The sequence below is a fragment of the Cuculus canorus genome, chromosome 1, assembly GCF_017976375.1.
Source record: "Cuculus canorus isolate bCucCan1 chromosome 1, bCucCan1.pri, whole genome shotgun sequence".
Classification (NCBI taxonomy): Eukaryota; Metazoa; Chordata; class Aves; order Cuculiformes; family Cuculidae; genus Cuculus; species Cuculus canorus.
The window spans coordinates 68,920,181-68,938,655 of record NC_071401.1 but is presented as its reverse complement, the minus strand read 5'-3'; the positions used below and the strand labels follow the sequence as shown (position 1 = coordinate 68,938,655).

The following is an 18,475-nucleotide window of genomic DNA, read 5'->3' as shown; positions in this document are numbered from 1 at the left end:
AAATCTATTACAACACATCTATGACAGTCATGTATTTCTTATTCCATTAGGTTCTTTACCAGAGTTTGAGTAACTTACTAGAGTATGAAGGAAGTGTGGAAGACGATATGATGATAACGTTTCAAATATCTCATACGGATCTCTTTGGCAATCCAATGATGCATGATTTAAAGGAAAACGGTGATAAAATCCCTATTACAAATGAAAATAGAAAGGTACACTCAAATAACGCTTTTTTTAGCTGCCATTTTTAGATACCCTGCAGGATTATGTAGGACTCTATAAATGTTTGGCCTCACAATTTCAGTTTAAAAGCCTTTTGAAATTGCAGTAGCACAGTGTATTTGGAAGTAGAAAAGGGATTGGGGGTGAGACACAGGGTGTTTGTTTTTTAAAGAAAGTGCGGATGCATGCATACTTAGCCTTTGAGTGTGGTGTTTGACCTGACTGAGAAATGTGAGACTTGCACTTCACTATTGCTCAGTCAAAGCTGAACCTTGATAGAATTATAGAATTAAATGTATTTTGGGGTCTTACATTATTGGGAGATACTTGAGGTGGAGTGTATGTCAAAGTACTAAAGGTTTTTTGGGGGATTGTTTCCTTACAGGAATTTGTGAATCTGTATGCTGACTATATACTCAATAAATCAGTAGAAAAGCAGTTCAAGGCCTTTCGGAGAGGATTCCACATGGTGACCAATGAATCTCCTTTGAAATATTTATTTAGACCAGAGGAAATTGAATTACTTATTTGTGGAAGTAGGGTAAGAATCCTGAATGTACACCAGAAAAAATGGAGCGTTATTGATCCTAAGTATATAATTAGTGGCCATTTTTAAAAATGTCATCTTCTTACAGAATTTAGATTTTCAAGCGCTAGAAGAAACTACAGAATATGATGGTGGCTATACAAGAGACTCTCTTATTATTAGGTAATTTTTTCGAACTTCTGAAAGATTAAAAGCACTTTACATGCCTGTTTCTTCATAATGAATTTGGTATTGTAAGATACAGTACTTTTGTAGTACTGGAGATGCAAGTGTCTTATGTATCATCTCATTTTGCTCAAGTACTGTCATTAGAAAAGAGTGGATAATATAAGCATTGAACTTTGGTAAAGCTTAAAAGAGATTTTTTTTCTCTGGGTTTTCTGTCTTTCTCTTAAACCACATAGTTAAATAATCCCTGTTTTCAAAGCTGTTTTGATAAATTACACTGCTCTGCTTTTGTTGTGGGGGAAAAAAGATCACATGCAGCGAATTGTTTGAATGGCTTGTGTATTGTAGAACTTTCTTCTCTAATTAGCACTCAAGTAAAATAAATGATTTTTTCAAAAGGGAAAATATTTGTAATGTTTTTACCTTCAGAGTTCTCTAATCAAAGGGGACAAGAAGACAAGGATCAGAGAATTGTGCATCTTCAGCCCTCTAGACTTTGCCAACTGCTTAAATAGTTCCTGCTAGGGTAGAAAACATTTGACAGCAGCTGCATTTGTTTTGTGATGTTTAAGAAGGTGGTAGAAATGGACAGTGTAGTGGTATACCAGGACAGTTCCCTAGGAAATAGGAATAGTAAGTGATTTGCCAGTATTCTTCCTTTATTTTATCAGTCAAATTAACATTTTAAAACAGTTAAACTGCAGGTTTTTTGGTAATATTTCTGTTTTCTAATTCTGAATCTCATCAATTTGATAGACACCTTGCTGTTAGTATTGGTTTATGAATGCAGCTTGTAAACTGGTGTTGAAATTGATTAGACTTACTAAACCTTCGAAGATCAATTAATTTTGAAAGTCTCATTTATACCAAAGAAATTTTTCAGTTTACTTACTTTGATTTCTTCCATGATAGGGAATTCTGGGAAATAGTCCATTCATTTACAGATGAGCAGAAGAGGCTATTCCTACAGTTTACAACAGGCACAGACAGAGCCCCCGTGGGAGGACTTGGAAAGTTAAAGATGATCATAGCCAAAAATGGCCCAGATACAGAGAGGTAAAAAAATAAATCTGTTTTACTTGTTTGTTTATAAATGGAAGCAAGTTCTGTGCTTCTAATGTATGAACTTAGTTAAATCTGAAAGTTGAGTCTTTCAACAAAGTACATTCTCTTCAAACTCATTATTTTGGATTTGTGAAATAGCAGTGTATTTCTTTGCATGTACTGCGTGTTCCCAGATCTGAAATATTCTTCTTTTTTTTTGTTTTCCCCACAGGTTACCTACATCTCACACATGCTTTAATGTACTTTTGCTTCCGGAGTACTCAAGCAAAGAAAAGCTCAAAGAAAGATTATTGAAGGCCATCACATATGCCAAAGGATTTGGCATGCTGTAGTAAATATAAGAAAAGGGATTAAAAAAATGATGGTGATGATGTCCCTGTCCAAAAAGGCCATAAGATAGTGAGCTACAGTAGTCACCTGTGTTTGTGCCTCCCTTCTTTACTGGGGACATTGGGCTGGAACAGCAGATTTCAGCTGCTTATATGAACAAAATCTTTATTTTTTCTTTTAGCGTGAAAGTGTTACATATTCTTTCACTTGTATGTACAGAGAGGTTTTCCTGAATATTTATTTTAAGGGTTAAATCACTTTTGCTTGTGTTTATTACTGCTTGAAGTTGAGCCTTTTTGAGTATTTACAAGAAAACAAACTGTACTCTCCCAAGGAAAATATTGCCATCATTTGTAGACCATGTAACCTTCAAGTATGTGCTATATTTTTGTCCCTGTATCTAATCAAATCAAGAACTGTACTTTTTGAAGAGTTTGCTTTTGAAACTTGAAGTCTTGGAAAACAGTGTGATGCAATTACTGCTGTTCTAGCCCCCAAAGAGTTTCTGTGCAAAATCTTAAGAATCAATAAAGATGGAAGGGAGAACTTGGAATGTTAAATTGCAGCCTTGAGAACTTTACTTTAGTCACAGCACAACAATTAAAAATCACTTCACTATATGTTGTCTTCACATGTCTTGTAATAATAAATTGTGTTTTTAATTAGGAAACATTTCTTAGCATATGGAAGGGTAGAAATTTTAGTTACTTTTTAAAAAAAGTTTACTGGGAAAAGTGCATTTTCAACTGAACAACTGTAGAGTAGGGAGTGAAGTGTTTGGAAAAAAGATAGGAAGTTTTTGCTATATTATAAACAAAGCATGTGGAAGTGCACTTAAAATGAAGTTTTATTCTTAATTGCCTATTATGTTGACATTTTAAATAGACAATCCAAAGTCTTCCCTACATGTTATGTTATCATTTATTTAATGCATCATTGTTCCTACTTATCAAGGCACATGATCAGTGTTGCAACATAATCTAAAGGGATGGCTACTGTATTTTAATCTCATCTAACAATAAGCAAAATTGAACAATATTAAACATAAGGCCTACTTCATGTTGTACACTTCCTACCATTAAATAAACTATTAGAAAGTAAGTACTAAGGTTATGTTCATCTACTACATAAAGTACTCAGTAGGTTTTTAATTTAACTCTACAAATCATATCAGAAATAAATCCTTTACCTTTCGTAGTCTGTGTTTAATGTTAATTTCTCCTATTGCAATATATGAGAAAGGGATTATGCATTTTTAAGTGAAGACTTAACTGGCATATCTCTTTTATAATACAAGCTGCAGCGGATGTGCAGAGCTGAGCTTGTGCCTTGACAGTTGCTATAACTGACTGCTACCAATCAAACCTATGACTGTGTGGAATTGGCATTAAAAGGCTTAGTTTTGAAATCATTGGAGAAAGAAAAGATGTCTTTCAGGACTATTTTAATAAATTCTTTCTAGTATTAGAAACAACTGTTATGTAACTACGATGCTGAATAAAACAGTGACCTTTTTTGACCACGGTTCAGTGAAAAAGATAACAAATTACTTCCTTGCTTTGATAAATTAGATATTAAATTATTTGATTAGAAGACATTGTAGTACAGCATAATTTGAGGGTTATAGGTACGTAAAACTCTTGAGTTGTAGTATATGGGGTCCGGCTGTGTTACCCTCTCAAATCCAAGCTGATGCAAGACGGCCTGCATGTGGGAACTGAAACTTGCTGGGATGGGAGAGGTGCTGGCTGTCTTCTGGTCTTGGATCTCGAGGTAGCACTTTGGGCATGTCTTCCTGAATGTTCACCTCATTGCATGTACTTGAAGAGGAAAACACAAGATATCCTACTGCTCCATAGGGGAGCTGACAGCAGTGTTTGCTGATTCCTGCAGGTTTGGGGCATCTTTTCTGGAGGTGCTGAGAACAAGATTTGCCAAGTGCCTTGAGGTGTTCTGTTGCAAATATGAACCACATCATGATACTGCTGTGTGGTGTGTACTATGTCAGTAGCCTAATACTGTTAAGCTGTATGCCTATAACTTGGTTTATTCTGATGTAGCTGTGGATGGTGGTTACACCCAGCTGACAAGTGTGTAAGATTCATGTTTGGTTTTTATATAGGTCCAAAAGTTGGGCAGACCACATAATTGGATAGCAATACAAAGTTCTTTAACTGAAGTGTTGATGTTGTAAATATGCTTATTCTGTCTTCCTTTAGCATTAAGATTAAAATAATACATAATTGTATTGGCCTTTAAAAGCATAAATTGTGTTTCAAGGAATCATTTTCAGGTAAGATAAGAGTACTGTTTTTTGATGTATTTCCCATTTAAATAGATACTGCCTCCCACAAAATGCCACTACATTGAAAACTTCTCAGCAGTGATATAAATGTGCTAATTGTCCAGCAGCAGCAGTTGATAAGTTTTAAAATAAGTAATTCTTTGTGTCTTGTAGCTGCAAGCTGTTCTCTTGCCCTACAGAAGTTACAGTCAGTCTTCTGTTGTTTGAAAGGTTTGTCAAAGTGGAGAAAAATGCAATTTTATGTTTGAGTAGTTTGATGGCAGTGTGATGGTGCTCTCTCAAGGTGCCCTTAGCATGCTAACAAGAAATATTTTGGGCATCTCAGCATTGTTTCATTTGACAAGTGCCTCTGAACATTTCCTTCTGCACCCTAATAGACTGCCAAAATGTTTCCAACTTTGATATAAGGAGGACATGAGGCTTTTATCTGTTTTTTTATCTGTTCCGTTAACTAAAGAACAATGTTTTGTGAACTTCTGACTGGGCTTATCTTCCACTCAGCAGGCAGGCAAAGGAGACCCTCTCCAGCACTTTGCTTTGAGGAAAGCTGATGCTGGAATGAGCTGATGATGAGCCCAGGGCTCTGAGCAGCTCTGTTATATCCATCAGTCCATGCCTCTCATCCAACATTGGTCTTCGCTGCCGAAGTAGGAGCTTCGTACCACACTACGCGTGTGTGACGTACCTGATGGGCTGAGACTCCAGGTAGCCCGTAGTGTGGGCTACCCCGATGGTTTTCTAGTTTTCTGCTTTGTGGAGCAGGGGAAGTGTTTCCACACTGATGACATTCAGCAGGAGGACACCACCAATGCCACCCCCCAGCATCAGCCTTAAGGTGCTTCCCTGGCACTGTCATAGCCAGTTACTTTCAGGTAAATCTTTAATCTTTCCAGGGTATTTAAAAATTTCCTGTTGTCTCAAGAATTTACAGGATGAAGATGCTTCAGTCGGGATGAATATTTGAGCTGTGCCTTACTTACTATGCAGAAAAACTCCAGCATTTCTGTATGCAAGATGTAGCAGCAACTCCTTCCAAGTTTAGCTATGCAAAATCAAGTGTTTTCTGACTGCAGCTTAGTTTATTATGGTTAGTCTCAGAATCTCAAGGGTTGTGACAAGTTACCTACCGTTCCTGTTTGTACTTGTGCATAACTTCAATTAAATTTCCAGAGTTACTGAAGTGATTGAAACTGTTGTCACTAAATTGAAAAGACCATCAGAGACCTGAAATGAATTTTGTTAAGAAATTCAGTTTTAGACCATATTGTAGAAGCGACGCTGCTTTGGGAATAGAGTTGATACTGGCATTTGCCTTTGAGCAGGTCACTTCTTGTTTGGATTAATTCATTTAGAGAAACCATGAAATAATGTCCTGTGTTTTTCTTCAGTGCTCCATCTAATGATGTCTTCAGCTGTTGTCTTTTATTATATTTATTCATTTACAAAATTGAAAAGGGTGTCTGACTGTATTTGTCTAAGTAGTAATTTTTAATGGTTGCTTGCTGGGCGATTTTGGCAGTATGCTGCATGGCTGTAAGGTTTCTGTTCCCATGGATTTGCTGTTATTAAATGACGAAGTGAGGTGCTGGCCTGCAGTTAGAGGGCTTTCCTGCCACTGACATTGCATCCTGATGTACCACCTTGTCACAGAACCTGGGAATCTCCCTCCTCCATTTGTCCCAGAAGTTTCCCATCCATCTTTGGTTGAGTTTCTGGTTAAGTGATATTGTGCCCAAGCCCAAAACAGCACAGCTCATTCACTGCAGTTGCAGACCAGGTGGACCGGGGAATGCCCAGCCTGTTGAAAGCTGCTGTGACAGTATCAATGGACAGCAGAAAAGGCAAATTTTCCCTTGACATGTCCATGGATTGTGCCACCTGCAAGCTTTGCTCTCCAAACAGTCAGAAAATGGAGAATGGTAGGTGTTTGTTTGGGATCCCACATTCTCCTTGAACAGAAGGAGGGAATTTCACAGGATTATAAGTAGAAAACTTGTGATTTTTATTTTTTTTTCTCAGAAAAAATGTAGTATTTCTTTCACTTGGATGCAAATTCCCATTTCTCTGAAACCTACTGTATGAAACATCGGTGCTTCTTTTGCAATTGCTGGTTTACAGAATGGGCCCTGGGCAGGAGCTGGGCTTGGCTGAATAAGTCACTTGCCTTGGCTGATGAGGGGAGCAGGTGAAAGGGCAAGATGGAAGAGGAGAAAAAGAGGGTACCAGTTGACAGGAAAAAATAACTAGGTGGGAAGGAAGCAGTTAGAAAATGGATTTTGATTGAGAAAGAGATGTAGAAGGATAAAGGAAGCAGTGGTATGTTTTGTTTGTTTTTCATTGAAAGGAGGGTTTTAAAGGATCTTGGGAAAACAAGGAGTGGTAGAAAAGTGGTTTGAATTGCGGGTGTGACACTTTGTGATACACAAGTGTGGTTTTGTTCTCTTCTGCGGTATTTGAAGGATATATCCAGAGAGCAGTCCTGATAAATAATTGAAATCTACCTAGTACGCTTCAGTTTATGGATGTCTGTTGCTCAGTATATATATCTCGCTTCAGGATTTCTGTGTGGGGAAATTTCTAAAGGACAAGGACACCAGAGATACAAGGAGAGAATGGGAATCATTCTCTCTTAAGCTAATAAAATGGTATGAGGAACTGCTACGTTATCTTTCCTGGTTTGTGCACAGTTTTGAGACTTAAAAATTCAATCAGAGTTGACCAGAGCCAGTGATCACTTGAGTCAGACTTCTGCCTTTGGTAGGTCATACAGCACAGCTAAACTATAAACAACTGCATATGCAGGGGTGCTGCTGCTCATATGGGCTTGGTTGACAAGCCAGTACTGAGCAAAGTCAAGTGAAGATAAAAACTGCAGCAGTTTGAAGATTTGTGACTGAAATGGTGTCATGTGCAAAGCTGAAATGAAGCCTTTCTTCTTAATGTCACATAAAGCTCTGGTATGTGTTTCTGCTGTGCCATTAGGTTCGTTTACAGAGAATATCCCTTAAATCTGTCTTCCCGCTTCATCTTTTTGCTTCCAGATCTGTATGTTATAGCAGTGCAAGTAGTGATGCTCACAAGTAACTGTCCATAAAGTGACATCTAGTCAAACATTTCTGTTCTAAGTTTTGAGCCGTCATATGTGGTGCTACATTTGATTTAGTTATCTCCCATTGGAAGCGCTCAGTGTTTGAGCTGCAAGGAGTAGAGATCAGGTGAACTAATAAAGGTTTTTTTGTTATTTCCTCATGTAATGGATCTTAAAACAAACGGAAACTCAGCACTGGAGTGTTTCCTAGATGAAAGCATGCTTTTCTAAAGAATAATCTTTGTGCTACATACACTGATTTTAATTTTTAAATTAATTTATTTAGTCAAGCATCATCTGTGCATGAAGGATCCTCTGAACTTTGTAGCAAGTCACCCAAAATAAAGCAGGTGACATTTTGGTTTCACCAACACTATATTTTCTTTTTCAAATAGATGCCCTTCTTTATGATCATCTGATAAGGGTTATTCTTTGGCCAATTTCTTTCAAATCTCTTTGGGGAGGATCTTGTATTCCCAATCAAAATCCCCAAGCAGATATCCTTTCTAACAAAGTTCCTATCCGGCTGCTTTGGAGTAGGACTGCAGCCACTAAGCTTTGCCATTGCCAAGCTCTGCTTTCTGCCTCCGCTGTAAGAGCCAGCAGCCAGCCCAGGTGGGAGAATTGTGCCTGCACCATGACTTGTTCTGGACAATGGTTCTTTCAGAGCTTTACAGAGGCAACGGTACTCCAGACCTGCAGGTTTTTGGATAAGCAGTTTTGACTTATCCAAGCCAGTTTTCTTGATGGTTTTGCTTTCAGAGAAGAGAGACTGCCTCAGTGTCTCAGCTCTTGGAAAGTTTTGCTCGGTGTGGGACCACCCACTGCTGCTGTTGCAACCTGCAGAGGATGGTTTTAGTCCCTTCTCTACTTTGCACTCCTTGGCTTTTCGTAGAGGTAAAGCGGGTGGCCTGCAGTCAGTGCTCTTGGCTGCTGCCTCCCACTGCAAATCCGTAGTTGCAATGGAGGAAGCTGGAGGTGCAGAAGCAATGGTGATCTGCCTGCTGCTGAGCTGTGGATAGTAAAAATGGGCTGTTCTGACAGGGTTTTTTTTCACCTGTATCCCATCCCGAGGCTGGTTATAGTCTCTGGAGTATCCCAGTGAACGCAGCATCTGTTTGGTCTCATCACCTTCTGAGTTTACTCTCCCTTTTTTTTTTCCTACTATACTGGTGAGAATGAAGCCCCAAGGTGCTGCACAGCTCTTTCCTCATTCCTGTCCTTCCTCATCGCAGTTCATCCTCACGTTTGCGGCTGGTGCAGTTAGGCTATGGCAGGTCTGAAACCTTTTCAAAGCAGTCAGCCTCGAAACCCTGAACTGAGAGTGTTTTGCTTGCAGCAGCTGCTCTGTCAATCTAGCAGGTAGCCGGGAGCCTCACCCTTTCTGTCAGCGCTCTGGTCTGAACCACACATGGAGAACGAACCCTAGCTGTGGCTGACAAGGTAACTGAGCTATGGTGGCAACTGATGTGCTTGGATAAGTATGAGGTGCCTTCTAGGAAAAGCTCTGCAGCTTTTTGTTGCTAGATGTAAGCTTTTTTTCTAACCTTCATGCAAGGGTAGTCAGAGACAGCTGTGTTACCGCAAGGAGATGAGGATCATTTCCCTCACTGTAGAGTGTTCCAAAAGTCACTGCTGTAAGTGTGGGTTCCTTGTGCCAAGCATCAGATGAGTACCTGTGAACAAGCAGTCCTGAGGACTTGCATTAAATGAACTAAATCTGCAAATAATTTGAAAATGGGGAATCCCACCAAAGCTCGGTGAAAAAAATTACCTGTACTGTTCTGCAAGTTAAAATACTTGTGCTTCAGTGAGGAACTGGCAATTGGCTCTCCTAAAAAGAGTAGGTCTTTGCAGCATAGTTGGTTTGGTTCATCAGCCTGGGAGACAAGCTGTGCCAGGAAAAAAAAAATAAAAATCTTTCTGTGCTTTTCTATTCTCTTTCCCTGGAAAGGCAGGTAGCCTCCCTGCTTTTTGCTGTGCTGCCCACCTAGAGGGGCTGCTTGGGTGTGGTGACTGCTGTGGGGTGGCTTCCCTTCCAGGAGGATTGAGGAAAATAGTTGTTGACATAAGAACAAAATGGTTTATTTTTCTTGACAAGATACTGTTGGAAATGTTGTCAAAACAGACAAAAAGCTGAGAAATTAATAACTGAACTGTTCATCTGACTGTCCATCAGCCCAGACCACAGTTGTGCTTTCCTGATTTTCCGTGTTACTATTCCTCAGTTGCCTTGTTGGCGAAAGATTGATACGAGCCACTACAAACTTTAAGGAAAGAAAAATTGAATAGTAACCACTAGTAAATTCATGTTTCTGCACTCCTGAGTTTAGTATCCTACTCCCAATTTAACTATGCAAATAGGACAGATCTCTGCTAGCACTGGACAGTATCCTCCTTGGACTCTTGGGAAGGCAGCCTTTTTATGGGAGCTGCAGCTATAGGCACTGCATCCCACAGTCTCCTTGCAGAAGTGGTGAAGATGATGAAGAAAGTCTTTGTGAGAGCTGTTGCTGCTTCTGGAGGAAAGCTAATGTTTGTGTCTCTCCTTGGAGCTGAGGTCAACCTGCTGTCCTGCTCTTGAGGCTGCAGAAACTGGATTTGCTTAATGTGAGTCTTTTCTTCCCCCCTTCGTTTCGTGCGCAGAGCTGGAAGCTTTGCAAACACAGAACAGCAGGATTTTATTTTCCACAGTGAAGCTGCAAGGGTAGCTGGCAGCAGCAAGCCTCAGTCTTTCATTTATGAGCCGGGAACGGTTGCAATCTGAATTTCAGAAACAAAAGGCATGACCGTTTTTAGACCCAAGGCTTGCCTGTGTTCCCCTCCCCTTCCACCCAAGGCAGAGTGGAAAAGGGGGATCTTCCCCATGCTCCTCATAAGGACTCCCCAGGCAGCATCTTCCTCCTCCTCCAACTCTGGCCTGTGGATGGGGCCAAGGGGAGAGAGGGATTCCCAGATTGATAGCTTCCCTCAGGAAAGCTGCCACAGCTGAAATCTTGTGCTTTAGCTGCCTGTACACTTGCCAGATCCATTTAGTGCATAATTCATTTTGCTCTCAGGGATACACAAAGGGTTTTTATGAATGCTAAATTATGTAAACAAGGGCTTGATTCTTTCTGTCTGTTCCAGGATGGAAACATTAATAGAAGAGCCGAGGGACTTTGAAGCCAAGAACAAATGCTGTCAGCTCACAAATCTTCAGGATGAAGAGCAGCTCTCCTTTAGTCAGCCTGACTGCGTTATCGTTGGACAACCTGGACTGGCTTTGGCCTGTGAAACCTTTTTTCATCCTTGCCATCGGCAGTGACACAGAAACAGATGTGTCTTCCAAACCCACCACGAGAAAGCACTAGCGCTTTTGTGGGGCAAAGGAAAATGAACAGTTTGTTTTCTTTATGTAAAGCAGAGCCCTCTCTGCCTCTAGGTTAATAAAATATTTGGCAGGATTAAAACTTTAAAGCAGATGCCTCAGAAAAAAAAGAACTAAATGCAGGGGTTGTTCCTTCCCCAGGCTGTTTTTGCAGAAAGAGCTGCATGATCAAGCTAACCCCACCCTCAGCTGTACTGATGCGCTTGCGATTTTGCTGTTGCCACCTTTTATGTTGTACAATTCAGTCCACTGAATTTTTCCAGAGCAGAGCTTTGTACTGTAAAAACTGTTTAAGTAAAACATCAGTAAGAGGATAAGGCGAGGGGGGAAAGATGGGGTGCTGCTATTGAGGACACTTTGGAGAGCAGGAAGACTTAAATCTTCTGCTGTTATGGAGCTGGGCCCATGACTTGATGCCCTTTTCCTACAACAGCTCCCTCCAAGCGGCACCTGGAGCGTGGCGGTGCCACTCCACCAGTTTTACCATTCTTCTGTACCTGCAGCTTGTGTTCAAACACATCAAGCCTTGCCCATCCAGCACCTTGCTCAGCACAGACAGCTTGGAGCAGCCCATGGCCACCTGCTTTGGTACAAGTTGGCTCCAGTACCTCTATGAAGTGAGTGCTGTGGCCATTAACCCCCTGTTGGCAGATACAGGGAATGTGTTTAAATGCCTTGCTTTCTTTTTTGGTGGGATTGAAGGACCAGATGAGCTTATGCCATGCCAGGCTGGGCCTGTCCCATGTGTCGAGGGGGATTTTTGGAAGGTGATGTGTATGCAAGTAGCAGAAAGCTGCCAACGCATGTATTTTTGCTGAACGAGGCAGCACACCCCCTGTGCCATCCTGCATGGAGCTGGGGAAGCAGGGGACAGGAGACAGGTGGAGCCTGGCTGGCTTTCCACCCCATGAGTCCAAGTACCATTAGGGAGCAGTTGAGCTCTTGTGCCTGCGTGGTATCTGCAAACACAGTAATAGTGTCAAAACCGGGCACAGGACCAAAGCTATACATGAGCTGCCCTGCAGTGAAGGGAGAACACTGCTATTCCCACTTTGTTTTGTCACTGAAGATCTCTGTTCCAGCTAGCGATTTGCTGGGCCGTGTAATATTGGCATGATTAAAGTCTGTCATGAAACACTGAAATCCAAGGGCATATGCGTAAGAGAAAACACAGAGCTGCTTGAATGTTACTCAAAATATTTTAATGTACATGCTGTAGCCACATTAAAGAAGGGGAAAAAACATCTTGCAGAGATGAAAAACGTCAAAGGACATGACTTCACCATGTCAAAAGCTGTCTATTTCAAAGTGTCCAAAGCGAATAGCATCAAAATAGCTCTTTCGGACATGTGAAAACCAGACTAAGAGGCACGGAAAAAGGTAGAGCAAACATGTATTTAACTGATAAATTAAGCTGTTCTGATTCATCAGGATAAGAAGCATTCGTTTGTGTTTTGGTTTTTTTATTAACACATAAACTTGATATAAATAATACTTCAAACAGTTCTATTTGTATATACCTAGTAGGCTGGAACAGCTGTAGTATATTGGGTAGGTAGTCAGTGTTTATAGAGAATGATGACTGATGTAGAACATGGTGATAAGTATGAAACCCCTACCAGATACAGCATTTGAGTAACACAACAGTAAACAGCCACAGGCGAGCGTGGTACCTGCCTCTGTTAGAAAGTGAGAGAGGTGCAAATTCAGCAGCCTGTGATTGCGTTGTCTGCTTACAGTGGTACACTGCAAGTAGCCAACATCCAGCTCTGCCTCAACCCTGCCTTCCTCAGAGCAGGGGCGAGGGCGTGAGACCCCTGCCAAAAGCAGCCTCTCTTACCTCTCTCATTTGTTTCAAGCCCTTGGAGAAAATAAGGACAAGATTCAGCTGAAGGACCAAAATTCCTGAACTCTACCAGCTGCACATAGTCTCAGCTACCTTCCAAAGTTCTCATTATAGTCAGTGGAAATCTTGAGCCCTACAGTAGATAGCTAGGTCTAGTTGCTTCTAGTCTGATGATAAGAGGAGTTTGGACATGTGTAGACACCTACTACAGGGTGGCCCCTTTGCTAGTGCTGCTGACAAAGCCCCATTCCTTAGTTGCTGTCAGATCCGTCTCTCTCACTAGGCTTAAGAGTGTCAACAGGGGAGGGATAGCTGCTTGCCCAGAGACGAGTGCTTAGTCCGAGCAGTTGTGCTCAGTTTGCCAAAGCAACCACCTCTTTTCACCACCGTCTGGGTAAACCACCCTCTTCTCAGTGGGTTTCTCACCAGCTTTCCAACAGGCCATCTATTCCCACTCACAGTTTAGGGCTCAATCAGAGCTGAGGACAACTAAAAGGCAGAGCACTGACCATGTTAATAACTAACACTGCTGAGGATCCAGCCCCCACGCCATAGATCCTGAACAGCTTCTGTTATTCCAGACTCTTCTTTAGTCAGTGAGGTACCCAAGGCTAAAAGTAACACGGGAAGCTACACAACACAAAAATACTGTATAGAAAAATGAAAACCAGTATTTAACTAGTTAGGGAATATCACAGAAATCCCCTCAGCAGCAGGGAGAGAAGCCTGGAAAGAAAGTGGAAGCGGCAGGATGGAGGAGGCCAAGAGGGGTGTCTAAGAGGCAAATCCTATGGTTGTAATATGACAGCGCAAGAAACCTTCTCAGTACTGTGCTGTCCTAAATGTCACAGCAGGCTGAGTGGTCCAGACCTGTGCATTCGCCTCAGAGCCAGACCGTCAGCAGAGACAACTCTGCAACTACTAGAAAAGCAACCAGCACAACTCGGCTCCTGTCAGCAGGACCAGAGCAAGCGTGGCCTTCACTCTCCGTAAGAAGTGGAAATGCGGTAGTGCAATAACTACTATGTAAAAAAGCTGGTGCTAAGTAGTGAAAGGAGGTGGAGTAGGCATCATTAAAGTAAATAAAGAAGAAGAAAACATAGGTTTACTAACAGGAAGGACTTTGCAACACAGTGCTTCTTTTCCCTGCCTTGCAGAAACCCTGCTGGGGGTGGGGGGGAAAATGGAGGGAAGAGGCTGCCCCTGCCTGCCAGCCCCTACAGTTCCCTCCAGGACTGCCCACCTGCTGAGAGGGAATTCACTCAAGACCTTATATATAGGAGCTACAAGCACCAGGACCCTCTTTTTTCTTCCTCACTTCAGTGAAGCCATATTGCTACACATGCCTTCCACCAGTGAGCTTCTAGGAATTCTCTTCGAGCTGAACGTTTTGCCAGTGTGGATGGGGCTGCGTTAAAAAAATGGGTGGGGGATCTTCCACTCACTCTCTCCCCAAGCGAAGCAGCTGCAGAGCAGCAAAGGCTGTTGCAGACCATGCTGGAAAGGACGTGAATGAGCACTGCTACTCTGTCAGCGCGGTCCTTTGTGCAGAACCTAGCTCACTAGAAAGAATTAGATTAAAGCACCCGGATGCACGGCTATTTCAAATACACACAGGTCTACACCACGTAGGTATGTCCTGCTGCTTAGCTATAGTCCAACTGTTTGCACAGATGCTTCTCTGAAAAAAAAACCCAAAGATTTTGAGAAGCCCAGGTTTGCATCCATCCTTTTAATTGTCTACTAAGGTAGCAAGGTAGAGCACGTACCCTACAAGTATTTTTTTAAGCCCTTATTCAGTACAATGCCTTCTTAATGCAACATGCATGGGAAGACACAATGTGTCAACACCTACTGGTACCCTATGTAATAGACATCCCAAGCATGACTTGTAAGAAATCCACTCCCAGTACAAAAAAGTACCCAAATGCCAGACCAAATGTCCCCCTATGAAGGTGGCAGTGTTCTATTTACAAGAGTACTGCTTCAGTTAAAAATGCTAAAAACCATTCTCTTGAGTTCATATAAAAATAATCATGTCTATGTATGCACATGTGTATTTACATACATTTATGGCTTTCACGTGCTTCAACCTTCTCCAATAAATAAGGAAATATAAATACTCCATTAATTCTTTTTCTCCTCCTCTGTTTTTTCAGCCTCTGCTTCTCCAACTGATAAGGTGCCACTACCATACTTTTTCACTCGGGTTTCTACTTTGGCAAGTCTCTGCTTCACCTTTTGTTGAGATGCGGTGTATTCTGCCAAGAGCCTAGCAAACCTAGTCTGCAGCGTATCCAGAGCTGTTTCAAGTCTTTCTACTTTTTCTTCCAAGTCTTTTGGATCAGCTCCTGCTTTTGCTGCTTCCTCATCTATTAAATTGTCTTTCATCAGAATTTGTCGCCCTTTCTCTTCCAGAGCCTTTTTGGCTTCTGGATATTCTGTGAGAGCTTCCATTAAATCATCTTTAGACAAGCAAAACAAATCAGAATAACCAATACTCCTTATGTTGGCTGTCCTCCTGTTGCCAGATTTGCTACCTTTGATGTTTAGGATGCTGATTTCACCAAAGTAGCTGCCATCGCTTAGGACTACAAATTGGGTTATGCCATCATCTGCCACCACAGCCAATTTTCCCTCTTTAATAATGTACATTTCTCTCCCGATATCTCCCTTTTTGCAAATGTAGTCCCCAGGACTGAAGACTGTAGGTTTCAGTTTCAGCACCAGCTCGATAAGAAGTCCAGCTTCACAATCCTGGAATATACGCACTTTCTTCAGTGTGTCTAAATGGACATTGATGGCAATTTCAGCCTTCAGTTTGTCAGGCAGATTTTTGAGAACTTCCTTCTCATCCACTGTTTTCTTGTTGGTCCAGAGGTAATCAAACCACTTAATAACCCTGGCTTCCAAATCCTTTGTCACTTTTCGGAAATGCATGTACTGTTTAATGGAATCCACTTTGGCCTGGAATTCTGCCCTGGAGGCATTCATGTTGGAAATCATGGAGCCCACGTTACCAACAATGGTAGCAAAGATCAGCACACCCACCAGGAAGTCAATGACCACAAAGAGATACTCTTCATCTTTCACTGGGGGAGGTGTTTCTCCAATGGTTGTCAGCGTAAGCGTTGACCAGTACAGACTGTAAATGTACTTTCTAGACAGGCGCCCATACTCTGGAATGGACACATTCGGGTAGACCCAAGAGTCGGTTCCAAATCCGATGAGCTTCGAAATTGCGAAGTATATACATGCGTTCCAGTGGATGATGATAAGAATGTATAATACAAGGTTTCCTATACGAAACATGTTTGGATAATTTGTCCTGGTTTCAGTACGGTCAAAAAACTCGAAGAGCCGAGAAATCCTCAGCAAGCGGTTAAATCGCAGTTCAGGGTAGTTCAAACCAAGCTTCAAATATGCCAGGTCTGTTGGCACAAGCGACAGCACATCCAGTTTGAACTGTACAGTTTTGGTATAGTGATCTCGTAATTTCTTTTCATCGTGAACTAGCAAGCCTTGTTCGAGGAAGCCTTCAAAGAGTAAAAATACATATTTTTCTTGTTAGAATAAAAATACCATCAACAGTACTGAGTCACATTTCAGATACCTGGGAACTTTAAAATTTGTCCTGTTACGCATACAGACACTGATACACTGTGAATTCTGCAATGAGAAATATTTAATTGCATCTGTAAATATTTCAGTTAGGTTCCAAAGCTGATATACAATGATATAGAGTGATGACTCTGTTATTACTGCACTGTTTCCTGTAGTTTCCTGCTCTATTCCGGGGCAGATATATCTTTGTCTTTTAGGCATCTTTGCAAAAAGATAGATGAGTCTTATTCTTCATGAACCGTTGACATAAGTCATAACTAGAGTTAAGCAAGTGTTAAGCAATTGTGCATAAAATCAGAGTGGAATATTTTTAAATAAATACCAAGAATAAATAGGTATAATGTATCGTTGGAAACTTTTTCAGAACAATATACATTAAGATAATGAAATCTACTCCTCCCATTCCACTTCTCAAGCCATGTTTTACCTCGTATCCAATGTTAAAGCTGACAGGATTTTCCTTTTCATTTGAGGAAAATCTTTTGCACTTTTTTGTGTTTCTGGTGAAAGATCTAAGCAGAATTTTGTACATTGGTATTTCTTCATTCAAAAGACTTTGGAAATGATTAGATTTTAAAAATTATAATAAGACATAAACTGCAGTAAGATCTTAAAGCAAACTGCATCTGTATAAGAGTTCTTACAGAAAGACTGCCTGAGCAGTACGGCTGCAGTGCTGTTTTACACCTCTGAAAGATCAAAGCATTGAAAATGTTGGAGATGGAACAGCTCACGCACTGCAAAATACTTGCTGCAATTGCAAATGGAGATGTCCAACTATTTGCCCACTAGGCCAGACAGGAGGAAACGTGCACTGAGAGAAAAGCAAAACAGTCCTTGTATATCAGGATTATCACACTATCCTAATGCCTCAGCAATCTACAAGCAGCAGCTTTCCAGAGGAAGATTCTGCTGAGGAAGACCAAGCTTCATTTCTTTCTGCCCTACACAACACAGCTGTATTTCTGGAATGTGTGCGCGTCTGTATAGTTGCCTCACGTATACGTGCATATCTGTCCTAGGGTAGCTCCTAACCGATGGTGACTACAAATGGAAGTAGTTCCTGTGTTACATCCCAGAAGAATGCTAAAAAAGGCTGGTCAAATATGCTCTTATTAACAGTTACGCAACTAAACAGAAAAGTTGGACATATGAATTTCTGACTCACAATTATTAAAAATAACTTCGAAAACACCTTCCTCCTGAAGGGAGATAAAAGCCTCTCAGCTCTTGTTTTCCCCTCACAGAACTAAAGTCTGATAGTAAGACCTTTTGGAAGCATCAAAACACAGGGTATGCTAAATAGGCCCAGCTGCTGAGAAACGTGAATCTTTCCTGCTTCACAGTGCACAGTCACCAAATCGGTGAAATGCAGCAAAACTGGCTCAGCAGCTAGACAGGAATGCTCCACAGAGAAGCTGAGGTGGATCACAGTGGTTGGAGGGCTGCCTAGATCCCACTTCAAAGCCAGTCCCTGCCCTTAGACAGCAAGGAGTCATACTGTTCCCCAGAGGCTTCCAGGACTTCCGTCCCCAGGGGAGATGGACCTTGAAGACTTACAGGAAAAAGTAGCAGGCACAGGCAGAGGCAGGAGGGGTTGTCGAGAGAGTTGACAAAGGTTTCAGCACCTAAAAAAAGCAACTTCCTTATTTGAATGCCTGAAACTGCAGCAGACGCTTGCACTGAAGTGTTCAGGAGATGTCTGTGACAATTCTGCAGTTCCAGTCCAAGCCAGCAAAGCCAACCTTCTAACCACACTTTAACAGCCATACAGCCATCATCAGGATAGCCCATGGGAATTTTATAACTTGCATTGCCTGCACATGCCTAATTTCTGTTCGCTTCTTTCCCATTACAATAATAGCTATAACTGCAGAAGAGAAATTTAGTTGGAACAGTGGGCTTTT

General features: G+C 41.4%; 2 protein-coding genes across 12 annotated transcripts in view; one reads left to right on the top strand and one right to left on the bottom strand.

Annotated features, from left to right (window-relative positions):
- UBE3A (ubiquitin protein ligase E3A) overlaps positions 1–2,926 on the top strand; it is a 53,516-nt gene extending 50,590 nt beyond the window's left edge. For all 7 annotated transcript variants that reach the window (XM_054085530.1, XM_054085386.1, XM_054085309.1 and 4 more), the window contains 5 exons: positions 51–215; positions 611–766; positions 861–934; positions 1,853–1,996; positions 2,217–2,926. In XM_054085530.1, coding sequence (XP_053941505.1) covers positions 51–215; positions 611–766; positions 861–934; positions 1,853–1,996; positions 2,217–2,337 — 660 coding nt within the window. In that variant the 3' untranslated portion in view covers positions 2,338–2,926. The remainder of the gene's footprint in view (positions 1–50; positions 216–610; positions 767–860; positions 935–1,852; positions 1,997–2,216) is intronic.
- An 8,265-nt stretch (positions 2,927–11,191) lies between these two features.
- CNGA3 (cyclic nucleotide gated channel subunit alpha 3) overlaps positions 11,192–18,475 on the bottom strand; it is a 39,115-nt gene continuing 31,831 nt past the window's right edge. For all 5 annotated transcript variants that reach the window (XM_054085951.1, XM_054085881.1, XM_054085816.1 and 2 more), the window contains one exon: positions 11,192–16,480. In XM_054085951.1, the coding sequence (XP_053941926.1) occupies positions 15,072–16,480 (1,409 nt within the window). In that variant the 3' untranslated portion in view covers positions 11,192–15,071. The remainder of the gene's footprint in view (positions 16,481–18,475) is intronic.